This window comes from Lactuca sativa, chromosome 4, assembly GCF_002870075.4.
Source record: "Lactuca sativa cultivar Salinas chromosome 4, Lsat_Salinas_v11, whole genome shotgun sequence".
NCBI classification, from domain to species: Eukaryota; Viridiplantae; Streptophyta; class Magnoliopsida; order Asterales; family Asteraceae; genus Lactuca; species Lactuca sativa.
In genome coordinates, this window is record NC_056626.2 from 99,765,287 (window position 1) to 99,783,079 (window position 17,793).

Here is a 17,793-nt window from a genome sequence, read left to right on the forward strand (position 1 = left end):
AAACAAAAACGCTTTTTCAAGTATTACGGAAATGGTATCATACATACTTATAAAGTTAACATTTTTCCTAGAACCTCATGCATTTGAAACTCCCATCAAAATTTGCAAAAACCTCATGCATTTGAAACCTCCTATTTTAATAAATACCACTCAAAAGTCTATTAATAATGATCAACATATTTAATAAACAATTAAAGGGTACTCTACTATAAAAAAGGTCAATCTTTTTGAGTAGACACACAAATACAAATCACATACATACTTCACAAAGAAAAACAAGTTTAAAGTTTTTTTGTGTTGGTTTGAGGGCTTTGAACAATTTTTCGAACCATGTTATTATGTTGAAAATTTTAATTTGTAAGTTTGTTATATACTAATTTTTTTTTTGTATTTTCTTGATTTAAGTATTTTTTTAAGAATATCATTATATGTTGTGGTTGAAATTTTAATGTAAATTAGATTAGATTCATGTTATTGATCATATGTTATGGAAGATAATATATATCATATTTAATTAACTATTGTATACATGTTTGTATGTTTATGTTGCTTCAAAACAATAATTAATTAAAAATCATGAATATGTCGTATTATCCATGTAAGCCTTTTTTTTTTAAATACAAATTGTCTATTTTATCACTTTATATTTTAGTATATGTTTAACATTTTAATTATAACAATAAGTGTTTTTTAAAAGTTTCTTTCACTTATTAATAATAACAAGTGGTTTTAAAAATAATAAGCAATAATTATAAAGAATAAAATCAAATTACATGGATATGTCATATTATCCATGCAAGTCTCTTTTGAAATGCAAATTGTTTATCTTATCACTTTATTATTTAGTGTATGTTTCACAATTTAATAATAATATCAACTGTTTCTTAAAAGTCTTCTTTAACTTATTATTAATAATAAGTGGTTTAAAACTAATGAATAACAATTTTAAATGATAATAACATAAAATTATAAATTACATTTAGCTATAAATAAATTGTATTGTAAATGAACATCATTATTGAAATTATAAAATGATCGTATAAGTAAAAATATAATTAATCAATAATAATAATTGTTAAAAATAATACTAAATAGATAATTATATTTAATTCTATTAATGAGGAATGTAGGTTGATGTCAATGAATGTTATTATTCAAAATAATATATATATATATATATATATATATATATATATATATATACATATATATATATATATATATATATATATATATATATATATATATATATTAGTGTATAAATATTATCTCAAATTTAATGTCAATAACATAACCATTTTAAACATATATTTTTCAATATTTTAACAATATATTTTTAATCTTCGATGCGCAACGCGCGAGAATTCGTCTAGTATATTTTATGTTTTATGCAAAAAATATATCTTTTAACCGAATCAGCTTCTACAGGAGCATCTAAGCATATCAAAATGTTTTTTTGGTTAAATATCGAGAACAAATTCATAAATGTACACATGTACATATGCATAATTCTATTTATATATATAACAACAACAGTAATAACATCAACAAAAATATTCTTTATATATATATATATATATATATATATATATATATATATATATATATATATATATATATATATATATATATATATATTTCTAACTAATTTATGAGAAACATCGTAAAAATAGTTTTTGGTTTCATAAGTGTGCATATGCAAAATGTCTTTGTATGTTCAAATTTTGTTATAGAAGATGATTTGTTAATTTAAAAAAAATATTTATTCGAATAGTGTGCATATATGGTGTATATTTTACATTACATTCAACAAATATTGATATGGTAAGAAGTTAAAAATGATGAAATTAGATTGTTTTAGTTATTTTATATTTAAAAACAAGTATTGAAAAAAAATGATCCTAACATCTTAAAAAAGTTGGTGATCTCAATGGATCTCCTCTTATATATATATATATATATATATATATATATATATATATATATATATATATATATATATATATATATATATATATATATTTGAATACTTATGGACAAACCTGCCAATAACCCTTTTGTGTCACTGGAACGTATGTATGTGTACCCTTATAGTGCTTCGGATCAACACCACCAAAAACGATTTCACCCCCTTCACCTTCCTCGGATTGTTGGTTCAACCAAAATGAGAATAGATTTTCCTTAACTAGGTGTTGATCGACCATGTTGTCCCTATAAACCACATATTATAAATAGTATTAGATTAGGCATCTAACCATGCCCATATAATCCCCTTCCATCTTATATATATATATATATATATATATATATATATATATATATATATATATATATATATATATAGATCGGATTGACATAAATACCTTATCATTTTGTATTAACATGGATTTTGCATACGTATATATACAAGTTAAATTGTTGTAACCCTTGTGAAACATCATTAGAACAAAACTAGCTACTGGTTCTTAACAATAACTTACTATAAGCGGTAATACAAAGGTCTATTTTATTACTTAAATATACCACCTTAAGTTGGACATTTATTGGTTCTTAACAATAACTTACTATAAGCGGTAATACAAAGGTCTATTTTATTACTTCCATATACCACCTTAAGTTGGACATCCATAAATCCCAATCTTTCTTGTAGGCGATTGAAACTTCTGACTTGAAAGGGTTCAGTGAACTAGTCTACAATTTGATCTTTGGTGTAGAGGGATGCAACTTCAATAGAACCATTTGACACTGTCTTTCGAATAAAATGGACCTTAACATGAATATTTTTGCTCTTATAGTGAAAAAAACGAGACAAATGGACCTTAACTTGAATATGCTTGCTTTTATAGTGAAATAGGAGTTTTGATATGACTCTTGGAGAGTTGGAGTGTCCGTTGCGGGTTTCTATCGCCAATGAATTATATAGGTTTTCTGCATCGGACATTTATCGGGGTTGTCTCTTGGTGATTTTCAGGGTGCCTTGTCCTATTGACCTAATCCTTATTCCCATGGGGGGATGTATGCGTGATTGTAGGGATGGACTGACTAAGTAAGTGTGGTGCATTGATTGATTGCAGGAGGTAGCGGATGGTAGTTCGAACCCTAAGTGGGGGAGAACTGGTTATTTGTGGAGAGGGTACTAGGATTGGATCATCCTTTTGTTCCACTGTTAGGGCTCGTCAGTATCTACAACATGGGTGTATGGGTTATCTCGCATATGTGGTTGACACTCGGGTCGGGAAGGAGGCTTCACTTTCGGATGTGCCTATAGTTAGGGTGTTACCTAATGTATTTCCGGAGGAATTACCCTGTGTGCCTCCTAAAAGGCAGGTGGAGTTCAGGATCGATTTGGTCCTCGGTGTGGCCCCGATTGCTAAGGTGTCGTAACTTTTGGCACTACCAGAGATGCGAGAGTTGTCCTCTCAGCTTTAGGAGCTGTTGGGCAAGCAGTTTAGTAGAACAAGTAGTTCGTTGTCGGGAATAATAAGGATGGGTCTCATCGCATGTGTATTGATTATCGGGAGTTGAACAATTTGACGATGAAGAATCGTTATCAATTTTCGCGGATTGATGACCTCTTTGATCTGCTGCATCGTGCATATTGGTTTTCCAAGATTGATTTGAGGTTAGGGTATCATCATATGAGGGTTAGAGAGGAGGATGTGGATAAGACCACGTCTCGGACTCGTTATGGCCATTACGAGTTCGTGGTGATGTTGTTTGGGCTCACCAATGCGCTGACAACATTTATGGATTTGATAAATCGAGTGTGCAGGCCGATGCTCGATCGTTCAGTCACTATTTTCATTGATGATATTCTGGTCTATTCCAAGACAAGTGAGCAGAATGAGGAGCACCTTCGAGAGCTTCTGGTGTTTTAAAGCGGGAACGACTATTTGCCAAGTTCTCGAAGTGTGAGTGTTGGTTATGGAAGGTCCAGTTATTAGGACACCTCATTAACCAGAACAGGATTTTCATCGACCCGACCAAGATCGAAGTCTCCCTCAGAGATCAGATGTTTTTTGGGATTAGCCTCGTATTATTGGAGATTTATTTAGAATTTCTCCAAGATTGTTGTACCCCTCACTCGTCTGACAAGGAAGGGGATGGATTTCCTCTGGGGCCCTGAGCAGTAGGCTACATTCGAGACTTTGAGGCAAAAGTTATGTGAGGCCTCAACTTTGACCTTCCCTGAGGGTGTTGAGGATTTTGTGGTATTTTATGATGCATCCATCACCGCCCTGGGGGTACTTCTTATGCAGTGAGGGAGGGTTATTAATTATGCTTCTTGGCTTTTAAAGCCACATGAGGTCAGTTATTCGCCTCATGATTTGGAGTTTGGAGTAGTGGTGTTTGCTCTTAAGATTTGGCGGCATTATTTGTATGGGGTCCAGTGTTCTGTCTACACAGATCATAAGAGTTTGAGATATCTCATTAATCAACCGAATTTGAAAATGAGACAGTGTAGGTGGCTTGATGTGGTCAAGGATTATGACTGCAAGATTCTGTATCACCCGCGAAAAGCAAATGTGGTCACTGATGCTTTGAGCGGCAAGTCGGCCAGTTCCTTTGTTGGAATTTTATATATATGGATTTCTAATGCTTTTCCACTTCTAGATTTGATTAAGAATGCGCAGGCCGAGAGGGTCAAGAAGGAGCATTGGAAACGGGATAGGATCAGAGGAGAGACTGACAGGATTTCCACCGATAGTCATGGATTGTTGACCCGGTGTGGTCGGGTTTGGGTATCGGATTTTTGGTGGGATGAGACAGACTGTGCAGGAGGGGGCACACAACTCCAGATGTTCGATTCACCTTAGAGCCACCAATATGTATCGGGATTTGTGACTTAGCTACTAGTGGTCGTGTATGAAAAGGGACATAGCCTGGTATGTTGAGCGGTGCTTGACCTTTCGGATGGTCAAGGCCGAGCACCAGAGGCCACATGGAAAGCTTCAAACCTTGGAGGCTCCCATATCGAAATAGGAACATATCGCCATGGATTCAATACAAAGTTACCTCGAATAGCTAAGGGGTTTGATGCGATTTCGGTGATAGTGGACCGTTTGACCAAAAATACCATCTTCTTAGCTATCTGTAAGAGCTCGTCGGCTGAGAAATTAGCTGATGTTTATATGCATGAGATTTTCGCATGGCATGGTGTTCCAATTTCTAATATATCAGATCGAGATGTTTAGTTCACTTCACAGTTTGGCAGAGATTCCACACTGAACTGGGTACGATACTACACTTTAGCACTACTTATCATCCACATACTGACAGTTAGAGTAAGTGCACCATTCACACATGTGAGGACATGTTGTGAGCCTATGTGATTGATTTAGGTGGGAGTTGGGACTCCTAACTTCCGATAGCTGAGTTTTCATACAACAACTATCACTCCAATATCGGTGCACCGCCATTCGAGCTTCTCTATGGGAGGAGGTGTCATACCCCAATATATTGGGGAGAGGTCAGTCGCATGGTTATGGGAAGGACCGAAGTAGTCCTTCAGAAGAGAGATCTTATTCGACAGATCAGACAGAGGTTGCAGACAGCTCAAAGTCGGTAGAAGAGTTATGTCGACAGATGCCGATCGGAGTTGGAGTCCCATGTTGACAGTATGGTTCTACTGAAGGTATCATCCTGGAAGGGTGTAATACGCTTCAGGAAGAGAGGAAAATCGTGGCCCTCTTTTTTTAGGCCATTTCGAGTGATTTCCAGGGTTGATAGGGTAGCTTACCGGTTGGATTTGCCCGAGGAGCTTAGTCAGATCCACAACACCTTCCATGTTTCCCAGCATCGGAAGTGTGTGACTGATGATTCATCAGTTTCTCATTTGGATGATATCCAGGCTGATGATCACCTGAATTATGTTGAGAGACCAGTATCGATTTTGGATAAGAAGACGAAGGCCTTACGCAAGAAGGTGGTATCTTTGGTCAAGGTCGAGTGGCAACATCAGAAGGGTTTTGAAAGGACTTTGGAACCCGAAGCAGAGATGCAGGAGAATTACCTTCAGTTGTTCACAGTAGCGAGGACGAAGTCTAATTCAAGTGGGGGTGAATTGTAACAACTCGATTTCCAGGTATTTTACATTTTGACCCTTGGTAAGAGTATTGTTTGCACATTTGGTCCCGCATGACATTTTTGTAATTTTTGGGATTTTCTTGTGTATGCTGGGCGTACTTGGCTTGGACCTAAAACCCTAATATTTAGGGTTTGTACACTATTTATTCATCCTTAACTCTCAAGTCTCCCTTCTTTCATCATCCTTCGACCTCATATTTGACCCTTACAAATCCTAATCCATTTTTAGAGAATCTTTGAGCCTTGAGTGTGTATTTTGGTGATATTGAAAGAGGAAGAAGGAAGAGGAAACCATCTTAGAAGAGTGGAGAACCTTAGATCCAGAAATATATCATCATTTGGCACAACTTGGAGGTAAAAAGCTATTATGTTGATGAATTTTTGCTTAGATCTTGTTATACATGGATTTTGTGTTCATTTTGGTCCGATATTTTTGTCCATTTTAGTATTAGCAACTCTAGACCAAGTGAGTTGTCCTTCTAGACGTTTTGGGAGGTCTAGACTAATCAAAATGGAGTCTTGCTTGTTCTTATCCCTCCATGCATGCCCTTTAGTGGTTTAGACCTTGTATTAAGTTAGGGTTTTGCTATTAAGCACTTAATAGTCATGCAAGATCATAAAGTTTGAAACTTTATAATTAAAGACATCATTTGAGGGCTATAGCTGGATTTTGGATGAATGAGCTTAAGGTATTAAGCACTTATTAGAAATATAGGGTGGTAGACACATACGATGGGCATACCAGAAGGTACGCTTCGTGAACATAGTCAACGCCCTGTTTTTTGGTCAGGACCTTAGTACACCAGGCATACAAGCTCAGTACGATGGGTGTACTCAACTAAGTCGACTCGGTTGACTTCATTGACTTTTGACTTTAACCAAGATTTGACCTAAGGGTATTTTCGATATTTTGATTGGTAATTGGGATTGGTCACTATTTGATGTATAGGTGAATAGTAGAGCTAATATTCGGAGAAGTGTCCTATTCAACTATTTGTTCATACTGAGAGGTGAATAATCCTCACTGCACTTATGGGTCGAAGGCACCAATATTGACGCACTGGATTATCTTATGCTGAGTATATGCCAGATTGGTATATCTGGATGATTACCTATGTTCAGTGAGTATGCGTTAGACTGGTAGATCTGTATGGTTATCTGTGTTGCGGTTATTAAATGTTATTGTATATGCCGACATTTTGTGCTTTGTTGGGTTGAGGCATTCCTGCTTAATGCTAAAGGCCAAGATACCTAGGTCGGTTTGTATAGACTGAAGGCCTACGAGGCAGTCCAGTCAGGCCAAAGGCCTGGAGAGCAGTCAAGATAGACTATAGGTATGGTGCACGAACCATTCATGTTGAAGGCTCCGAGAGTGGTCCAGATAGGCTGTAGGGCCATTGCAGCACTCCATTCAGGCTGAAGGCTCCTGTATACATGTTATTATCTGTATGGTTGTGTGTGGTACATTGGGGGAACTCACTAATCTTTGGCTTACAATTTCAGTTTTATGTTTCAGGTACTTCAAATGACTGTGGGAAAGTAAAGACGTGATCGTGCATGAAAACAATGATTCCTCTTGATTTAAAACTGAAAAAAAAATCGTGATTTTGGGAGTTTAATATATATATATATATATATATATATATATATATATATATAGAGAGAGAGAGAGAGAGAGAGAGTGAGAGAGAGAGAGAGAGAACCTAAGGAAACCTATTTTATATGAGAACTTTTTTTTTTCTACACAATATTTTTTGAAAAATCCACACAAAAATACTCCTAATACAACGACTTAGATATTCAGAAAAAGAAATTGGAAAAAGAAAACGATTTTGTTTTCATATGGATATGACGTGTGTACATATACACATACGTTATATGCATATGTCAGAAAATCATTTCTTGCTAAAATTGTTTCAGTGAGATGTTCCCTCGCTGAATATGAAGTGGTAGTGAATAAAGTGGTAGCGACACAGAAAGATAAGGAATACCAAATAAGGGGATAATTATGTCCATTCAGGTCTATAACACCAAAATAACATAGGTTCAACAGTTCAATGTCCAACAAGTATGGATTAGTCAGTAAGATTACCTCAAATGTTAGATGAAGTTGAGCTAGCAAGACTACTCCATGTCCAAGACGAACATATATTTATAGGCTCGATAGGTTGCATTGATTGGGAATAGAAAAATTACCTTACCGAGAAACCTTCAAGTAGAGTACATTAATCTCATTAGATGAACTTGGTATGTTGAAGAATGGATGTAATATCCATTAGTCATATTATGCAGCTTGATCGAAATTATTGTTTGTTGTCATCGAATGCACAAACAATTGATCTTCTAATTGGCTTCCTCGTTCTTTATGGCTTACATTATATCTTTTTAGTGTAGTCATACAAATATTTGGTATTGGTACTAAGGACGAACAAGGAAGAACTTTTTGCGTAATTATATACCCTACAAACTATATTTGATACACAAATATGACTATTAGTACCATACCAACTATATTTAGTGTCAATTTATCAACCTATTTGACTGCCAACAAGTGTGATTGATTACATATGTGTTTACAACAAAACATGTTTCCTTAAACTTTGCTAATCATTACCTTAATATATATACAAAAATATAGTATTTTTCGTTTTTTTAATTTTTAAGGAGCTATTTTTATAAAAAAATGATTTTGAATATATAAGAATTTATAATTTTTTATTCTCTATAAATAGACATCCATATTGATATAGTTTTAAGATAAAATAAAATTTTTATTTTTTTTATAGTTTCAGCTCATTTTATTCATAAGTGAATAATAATGCATCACATTTTTTAGTATAGTACATTTGTTATTCACTTATGAATAAAAAGTATATTTAATTTTTTTACAATTTGAATGTCATTCATATATGAATATAACATATAATAAACTCTTTACATTTATATCCGCTCTCATCACATGTTATATTCACATATGAATAAAACATGTATTAGTCTTCCTCACAAGTTATATTTATATATGAAAAACATATTTATCACAATTTTTCTTCCGGTTCATTTGTTATTTATATATGAATAAGCAGTTCAAATTTTCAAAACACTTCGTCTTTTATTAACATACTACTTATTCATATTCGAATAACAAATGAACTGTAACATATGAATATTTTCAAAATCTGATAAATATTTTATTCATATACGAATATAACATATGACAATAACTACTATACATTTTATTCATATATAAATATACAATGTTACGGAAGATGATGTAAAAAAATATATATTAGGTATGAAACTTTATTACGTGTTATAATATAAGAATGATACTAAAACTGTAAAAAAAGTTAGACATGCATTTTATTCATAAGTGAATAACGAATGTACTGTAATTTTATTCACTTCTGAATAACGACACCTGGAACTCTAAAAAAAATAAATTTTTTATTTTATCTTAAAAAATATATCGATATGGATGTCTATTTATAGAGAACAAAAAATTATGAAATTTGATATATTCAAAATATTTTTTTGATAAAAATAGCTTTCTAAAAATCAAAAGAATATATATATATATATATATATATATATATATATATATATATATATATATATATATATATATGTGTGTGTGTTTTTGTATATATTAAGGTAATGATTATCATACTTTAAGGAAAATGTTTGGTTGAAAAACACATGTGCATCCGTTATCAATTTCCGCCAATATGACTACGTGTTTTGCGGCAAAACAAATGTGTGGCTGAGAATGATTCCCTCATTCTCAATCTTTTTTTCTCAATTGAACCCTCCTCTCTCTCTCTCTCTCTGTATATATATATATATATATATATATATATATATATATATATATATATATATATATATATATATATATATATATATATATATATAGGAGTAGGATCAAATGAGAACACCTAAAAGGTTGAAAACGCGAAAACAAATCTTGACCATTTAAATAATTAAATCTAAGGTTATTATTAAATGGGTGATTTTTGAAAAAGTCTAAAACTATTGGCATTAAAGTGTAACTTTTAAATGGTCAGAAGGGCATAATTGGAATTGCATTTTTACCTATTTCCTATAATTTCTCATCCTTTCACCTTCTTTCCTTTCATATTCGTGAATCTTTATCCCCCTCACTCTCTCTCTAGGGTTTCATAATAAAGTCGCCTCCCTCTATGAATTCGGTTCCTCTTTCTTCTCTTCAACATAGTCGCTGCAGAAGATAAACACCACCACCGCAGATAACCGAATCCATCAACAAAATAACCACCGGTATCATTATTCAACCTTGTTCCTGATCTCGTTTCACAGGTCACCGCCACCCAACACTTTCTTGATCTGATTTCACCGGTTGAACTGCATCTTAGACAACAAGCTAGTGCTCTCTTCACCGGTGCTGTTAATTTCTCTATTGTGTTGCCGGAAAACTATGGTTTAAATTAAAGGTAGTGCTCTCTTCACCGATGTTGTTAATCTCTCTACTAGTTTATATAGATTCAGTTTTTGTTAATGCTTTAAAATAAAGAGCTAATCGATACTAGAATTTCAACTAATCGATACTAGTTTTTGTGTCTCGATTCCAGAGGAAATGGAAATCGCAAGCCCCCTTCAATTGTTTCAATTGATACAGGTTTGAGTATGATTTATTCCGAGTAACATGGGTTGAACAAAAAAATGAAGAGTAGTCCTCCTCCTCTCTCACGCAGATATGAAAAAAATTAATGATTAACACAACAAAAATAGGGGTTTGCCTATGTGAGTTTATTATAATGTTTTTTAAATTGGATTTCTTTATTTGCTTCTAAAAATAAGGTGATAAAGCTAGCATTTACTATTTTGGTTTTGTTAATAACTGTTTTGATTTGTAATTGATCACCTTCACGCAGACTTAAAGTCAGATTCATTGGAAAAGGATGTGCACATAAGCTATTTGATGAATTTTGTGAGAGAGATATGGTTCATTCAACTTAATGATATATGTAGTATGGGTTTTTCTGAAGGTCCTTTGGAATTTTTTGAGAAGTTGAAAGGTGAAGAATTTGAGCTTGAGGAGAATGAAAAACTGTATTATATTTTGGTGTATTCATCTATGACAGAATATGTTTTTACATATGACTGTATTCATATGTGAATGAGTGTTTTCATGTGTGAATGTGTATTTATTTATGATTAGATGTATTCATTTTATGAAGAAATATTTAATTTTTACACTATTTTTATTTTGTATTTTTTTTATGAATAGCAACATATTTATTTGTGAATAGCAGCATATTTATTTGTGAATATCAGTCTATTCATATGTGAATGACTGTATTTATTTCTGAATAACATTGTATTCATGTGTGAATAAGTGTATCTATTTATGATTAGAGGTACTCATTTTTTTAAGAAATGATAATTTTTACATTAATTTTATTTTTATTTGATGAAAAAGGCATTGGATTATTTGTAAATTGATGTTTATTCATTTGTGATTGGAGTCGTATTAGGTTTTTTGAATAAAATTTTCATTTTGTAATACAAGTGTATTGATTTGGGATTGGATTTCTATTCAATTTTTGAAAAAAAAATGTGAAATACAAGAAAAAATTGATTTTTTTAAGAAATTTTTTTTTTCAATTTTAAAAATAAATTTTGGTAAAAATGTTTTTTTTATATTCTATTAATAAGAAAAATAAAAAATTGAATATTTATTTGGTTTTTGATAACTAATCCTAAATTTAAGGGATTTGATTGAATTTTATTTTATTTTAATTTAATTAAAATATACAATTACTAATATACCCTTATATATTGATTGGTCGAGAACTGTTCTCGCAATCTCAACCTTTTAAGTGCTCTCATTTAATCACTTCCCTATATATATATATATATATATATATATATATATATATATATATATATATATATATATATATATATATATATATATATATATATATATATAAGAAACATACCACAATGGAACAACATTGCCAATAGAGATTTCCTGGAATCCAAGCCCAAGGATACCGTCAAACTTCCCCGCCAAAAATGTGACACCAGACTCCCGTGTTGCCTCAATGAATATCTAATTATGTCATAAAATGATATTTTTTTAAATTCTGTCTTTTTACTAAGTTGAAGCTAACAAGAATAAGGACGTTGTTGTCAAAATCACCTGATCGTCAACAATTAGATCACCAACTTTAACATTGTCTTGGCTAAAATTTCCAGATATTGAATCTGCACCATAGTGGATAGTAGCAAATTTGCCTACAAGTATGAAAACCAATATGTATAAAAATATTAGTTAGAGTGAAAACATGGAAAGTTCAAATGTTTATTACTAATGTATGCACAAGCGATTGATCGGAATTGATTTCTAGTTAAACGGTACATGATAATGAGATGACATGTATAAACAATTTCAATGCACCTAATATGTATAAACAATGTCAATCTAAAATAAAGCCACATCAAGTGCACACGTTTTATAAAAAAATAAATATTCTCCTGTCTTTTCTTCCTACCTGTTCTCTTATTCATATAAGATTATAATATGTGGATATCAAGAATTACCTCTCTTAATTTTTACACGTGTCTTGATCTCGTGGGTCGGAAGATAAGTAGGAAGAAAAAATTTGAGGATATTTGATTTCTCCAACTTTTATGTAGTTATGTAACTATAAACAATGTCCATGTACCTACTGTCCATACAAGACGGTGGCTTCATATTAATAAAGAATTTCCCAACAAGACTGTCAGTATTTTATTATGATATTTAAAAAAAAACATGTGACTATAAGTGTTTTATGATAACAGATAAATTTCATGTGAATGTCTAAAATTTATGACATCTAAAAAACGTAATACATGTAACTAAAAGTATTTTATAGTCACGTTTTAACATTTATGTGTATATAAATGTAAAAAAAATATTAACAATAAAAGAAAAAAAACATGTAACTATAAGGGTCTTTTTTAAGAAAGAGAGAAATTAAAGCATTTAATTTTTTTAAAGAGGGAAAAAATGTTGAAATTTTAGGTTAGTTCACAGTCTTTTGTTGATTATACTTACAAACAAATTGTTTAACTTTATCTGAAGTTTCATGTTTTTATGGTATGTAGAGGAGGAATATTATAATTGTTTATGATGATATTGGTACTTTAACAGATTCAGTTGGAGCGGAATTGAATCAGGTAATGTATATTAAGGTCGGACAAAAGTTGTAATATTTTGTCCCACCCGAAAACATGGTCAAGGTATATATATATATATATATATATATATATATATATATATATATATATATATATATATATATATATATATATATATATATATATATGTATATGTATATATATATTGGGTGAGGTTTAATAAAGAACAATAATTAACCAAGTAACTAAGAAACCAATCTTTTTTATAACTTTTATAACTTATTTTTTATACAAAAAAACTAAAAATACAGAAATTCATAAATTTTTATCCTTTTTCCAATGATATCAAATTCGATTTTTTTACGTCAAAGTCACAATGTGAATCTTTGAAAATTCACAACGTGAATCCGGATTCACACGGTGAATCCAAAAAATATTTTTCACATTCACAATGCTAATATATGAATTTAGATATTTTTAGATTTTTTTTTCGATAAAGAATAAGCTCTAGAAATTGAAAAAAGATTTGGTTCCTTGAAGAACCAATAATTATGGTTCTCTATTGAACTTTTCCCTTATATATATATATATATATATATATATATATATATATATATATATAGAGAGAGAGAGAGAGAGAGAAAGATAGAGAGCTAGGTTCATTTGTTTAAAGCAAATATTGTGTTATTGTATGCATAAATGTGGGCTAATCAAAATTAAACAAAAAATTAAATAATTAAATAAATAAATAAGGGTAATTTAGTAATTTGTTTAGTAACTTCCAAAATTAATCCCTATAATCATGGTATTGACCTAATCTCTCCAATTTAAATCTCGTTCCCGATCTGCAAAATTAGAATGGACTACAAAATCAATCTTGAGTTCTACAAAAATCGATTGCCATCGCATCTCCAACTCCAGCACGTCGACCGACTATCACCGATGTTTTCTTTCTTTTCTTTCTGCCCCGATAAGCAGCCATACGAATGGGGAAGGCAAAGAAGATCGCTGATCTCCAAGGGGGTGTTTTAGGTGGTTTAATTGACTGAATCGGATAGAGAGGAGGGTGAAGTGAGAGCAGCAAGGGTTGATTAGCAACTCTCAGCTTACTCTCTTCTGATTCTAACAGCGAGGGGTGAGACCAGAAGAGGGTCTGACGACAGGTGGGGCTTCGGTGGCATTGGGTCGACGGAAGAATACGTCGTTGAAGCTCTCGACAAACGGCTTTGTCTATTCCGCCTGAAGGTTTAGGATTCTTTATATTCTTCTACTTCTTCAGACATGGTTTGTCTCCCTTTGTTTATAAGTACCTTTTTTTCCTATTTGATTTTGTTGATTCAAGTTAGTTCAGTTGTAATTATATGATGTTTGTGTTTCGAGATGTCGTTCACGTTTATCTGTATTACATTTATGTCTAATGCATTGCTTTTCGTTGGGGATTCAATTGAATTTTGGGAATTAGGGTTTTCAGAAATTTGGATTGACAGAATTTCTTCTGGAATTAGATAATGTGGATTTGTTAAAGCAATTAGATAAGTACATATTGTCTTTCATTTAGTCCTTCTACAATCGTTATTGAGGATTAGATATGAGGACTATAGTTAGATTATAATTATGTATAGATCTATCTCAGGTATGCTATTGGATACGTACCTCGAACAAGTACATCTTATGAATGAATTAGAACAAACAATCAAGTAAAATTAAAACCTTGTTGCTTTTGAATGGAATAAAGTGCAGGGAAGGATAGAGGAATAAAGTGAGAGAGAGTTTCTTTCTCCAGAAAAGAGAACGAAGAACAGGGAAGGCTTTGGTTGCTTCATTTGGCAGAAAAGAGAAGGAAGAACAATGGTGATGATCTCTTCTTTGATTGGGTATGTTTCTTTTGATTGGGTTTTACTAGTTAAATAGACAAAAAAAAAATTCAATTATCTTCATGATCTTATTGTATAGTTGTGAATTTTGATAGATATTGAGTACATTGTGATCTAAGGAAAAGAAAACATAAACGTGTGGTACAATTCTTGAGATTGACATGAAGAAGATAAAAAGAATCATGAATTACAATTATGTTGGAATGGAATCATGAATCCCAATTCTGTTGGAATGGAATCATGAATTCCAATTTTGTTGGAATCTAAACTACAATTTGGTTTTGTTTTGACAGAAGTTGATGCTTAAAGAACGGATCACTAAATTTGAACGACGCCTCTTAGCAACATTATTCTTTTGGAATAAATTAGTGTATTTGTTAGATTTTGATGTTTTTTTTCCCGATTTTAAAAGTTTTTTAGTTTTATTCTTTAACAATAAATGTAATTCTTAGTAGTTGTTACATGTATTCTATAAGAATTAATATAATTTTTGTTTTAATTATTCATTTTCTAGTTCGTGAATTTGTTATTCTACAAGAAAAATATGTTCAAGAATATTTTTATTATTTTATTGTTCAAGAATTTTTTTTATTTTTGAATATATTCAAACATATTCTGTCAGAATGTCTGAATTAAAAACCTAATAATTCATAAAAACAGATTTTTAAAATTAATAGAATCTATGATCCTTTAAAATATGCAAACTTCCTCTATTAAATCTATATTAATAGACTAAAATACCCTTCTAGTTAAATTAGATGGTATTTTTCGATTATTATTTAATTCAATAATATTTATTAATCACTTTCTTAAAATAAGTAAAATGATTGGCCCATCTTTATACATACAATAACACAATAATTAGTTTGAATAAAATAACCTAGGCCTATATATATATATATATATATATATATATATATATATATATATATATATATATATATATATATATATATATATATATATATATATATGAGATTTGGTGTAATGTTTAGCTATGATTTATTGTTAGGGAAGTCTTGGAAATATGACTGAGGAGTTACTCATGTTGAGTACAAAAATACATACTATTTCATGATAGGTAGTGTTTGGGGTGGTTCTAACACCATCAAATCTATGTGTTTTTCTATCATATGATAATGAGGACGAAAGAACTCTTCCATCACGAACTTATCTTAAAGTGAGACATTGGAGATTCATAGGGTTGGTATTGCTTCGGCTTGATGATCTTATAGATAATTTATTTGGAGATATGATGTTTTCAAAGATACATCTTCAAATTTTCTAATTTTTAAGACACAACAAGTTGTGGGACATGAGAAACAACTATATAAACGAAGTTTCGCATATTCTATGAGACAACAAGTTGTATGTCAGCCTAACAAATTGCAATCTCTTTACTAATAGATTTTTATTATTTATTTATTTTGTAAGTTGTGACTTCCACATGGATCAAGTTGATCATGAAAAGTTGGAGACCATCTCGAGTTGGACTGATTAAAAATATCCATCATGTCCGAAGATTTCATGGATTGGTGTCATTTTTCCACATATTCCTCTTGTTGCTTGTATAAATGAGTGCTTGAAGCGAAATTTGATTTAGTGGATTGACGAAGCTAAAAAGAGTTTTATCTCATTAAATCAAAGATGCCAGCTGCTTATATTTTTTACTTCCATATTTTAAGAAGATATTTAAATTATAATATGATGGTTTAGATGTGGGTTTGTTAAAGTCCTTAATCAATGTGGAAATGCGGTTTCATTTCAGAGTGATATTTAAATGAAGCCAAACAAAATATTTCCACTTACGATGAAGAGATTTATACCATCATTTGGGCTCTCGAGCATCCGAATCACAATTTTCTACCTAATGAGTTTTTTTTTTCTTTTTAAAAACACAATACATGCAAGTGTGTAAATGTCAACATAAACTCAATTGTTGTCATCCAAAATGGGTTGGGTTCTCTAAATATATTATTTTCCCTCAAAATAAAGTTGGAAACTGTGTAAAGTTGTTGATGGTTTAAACAGAATGAACGTTTGTTTATGTCTATAAATGATACATTGCTGCGATTTGAAGTAATCAAAGATTATTATGACAAATATTTATAACTTCGGTTTGGCATTAAGAAGTTGTTTACAGGTTACCACTGGTGATTTCTAACAGCATAAAGGTTTTCTTTTCAAAGACAACCGATTATACATTCCTCGATACACTTTACAAGAAAAAATTATTCGAGAGATATACAAAGGAGTGGTTGCTATTTATTTTGGGATAAATAAGATACTAGAAACCCTTCAATAAAAAATATTTTGGTTTAAAATGGGAAAATACATTATGAAACTCATCAAGTGTGGTGTCACGTGTCATGAAGATAAAAGTCATGGTCAAAAGATAGGTCCGTACACCCTCTTCATATTCTAAATTCTCCATGGAAATATGTTAACATGATTTTTGTTCTTAGGTTGCATCGTAGGCAAAGAAACAAAGATTCTATCATGGTGATTGTTGTATGATTCTTTTAATTGGTTCACCTTGTTCCTTGTAATGATATAAACAAACCAAACGTTCATCGAATGAACTGTTTATGAAGCATTTAACTTGAAGTTCATTTATATTTGTTTATTTAATAAATGAACGGACATAAACACAAATTATTGTTCG

The 17,793-nt window shown here is 31.2% G+C and overlaps 1 protein-coding gene across 1 annotated transcript in view; it reads right to left on the bottom strand.

Annotated features, from left to right (window-relative positions):
* LOC111907865 (cardosin-F) overlaps positions 1-17,793 on the bottom strand; it is a 35,889-nt gene that overhangs the window by 2,081 nt on the left and 16,015 nt on the right. Inside the window, exons 3-5 of the mRNA XM_052770390.1 lie at positions 12,272-12,366; positions 12,069-12,181; positions 2,043-2,211 (exon numbers count right to left, since the gene is read on the bottom strand). Of these exons, the coding sequence (XP_052626350.1) occupies positions 2,043-2,211; positions 12,069-12,181; positions 12,272-12,366 (377 nt within the window). The remainder of the gene's footprint in view (positions 1-2,042; positions 2,212-12,068; positions 12,182-12,271; positions 12,367-17,793) is intronic.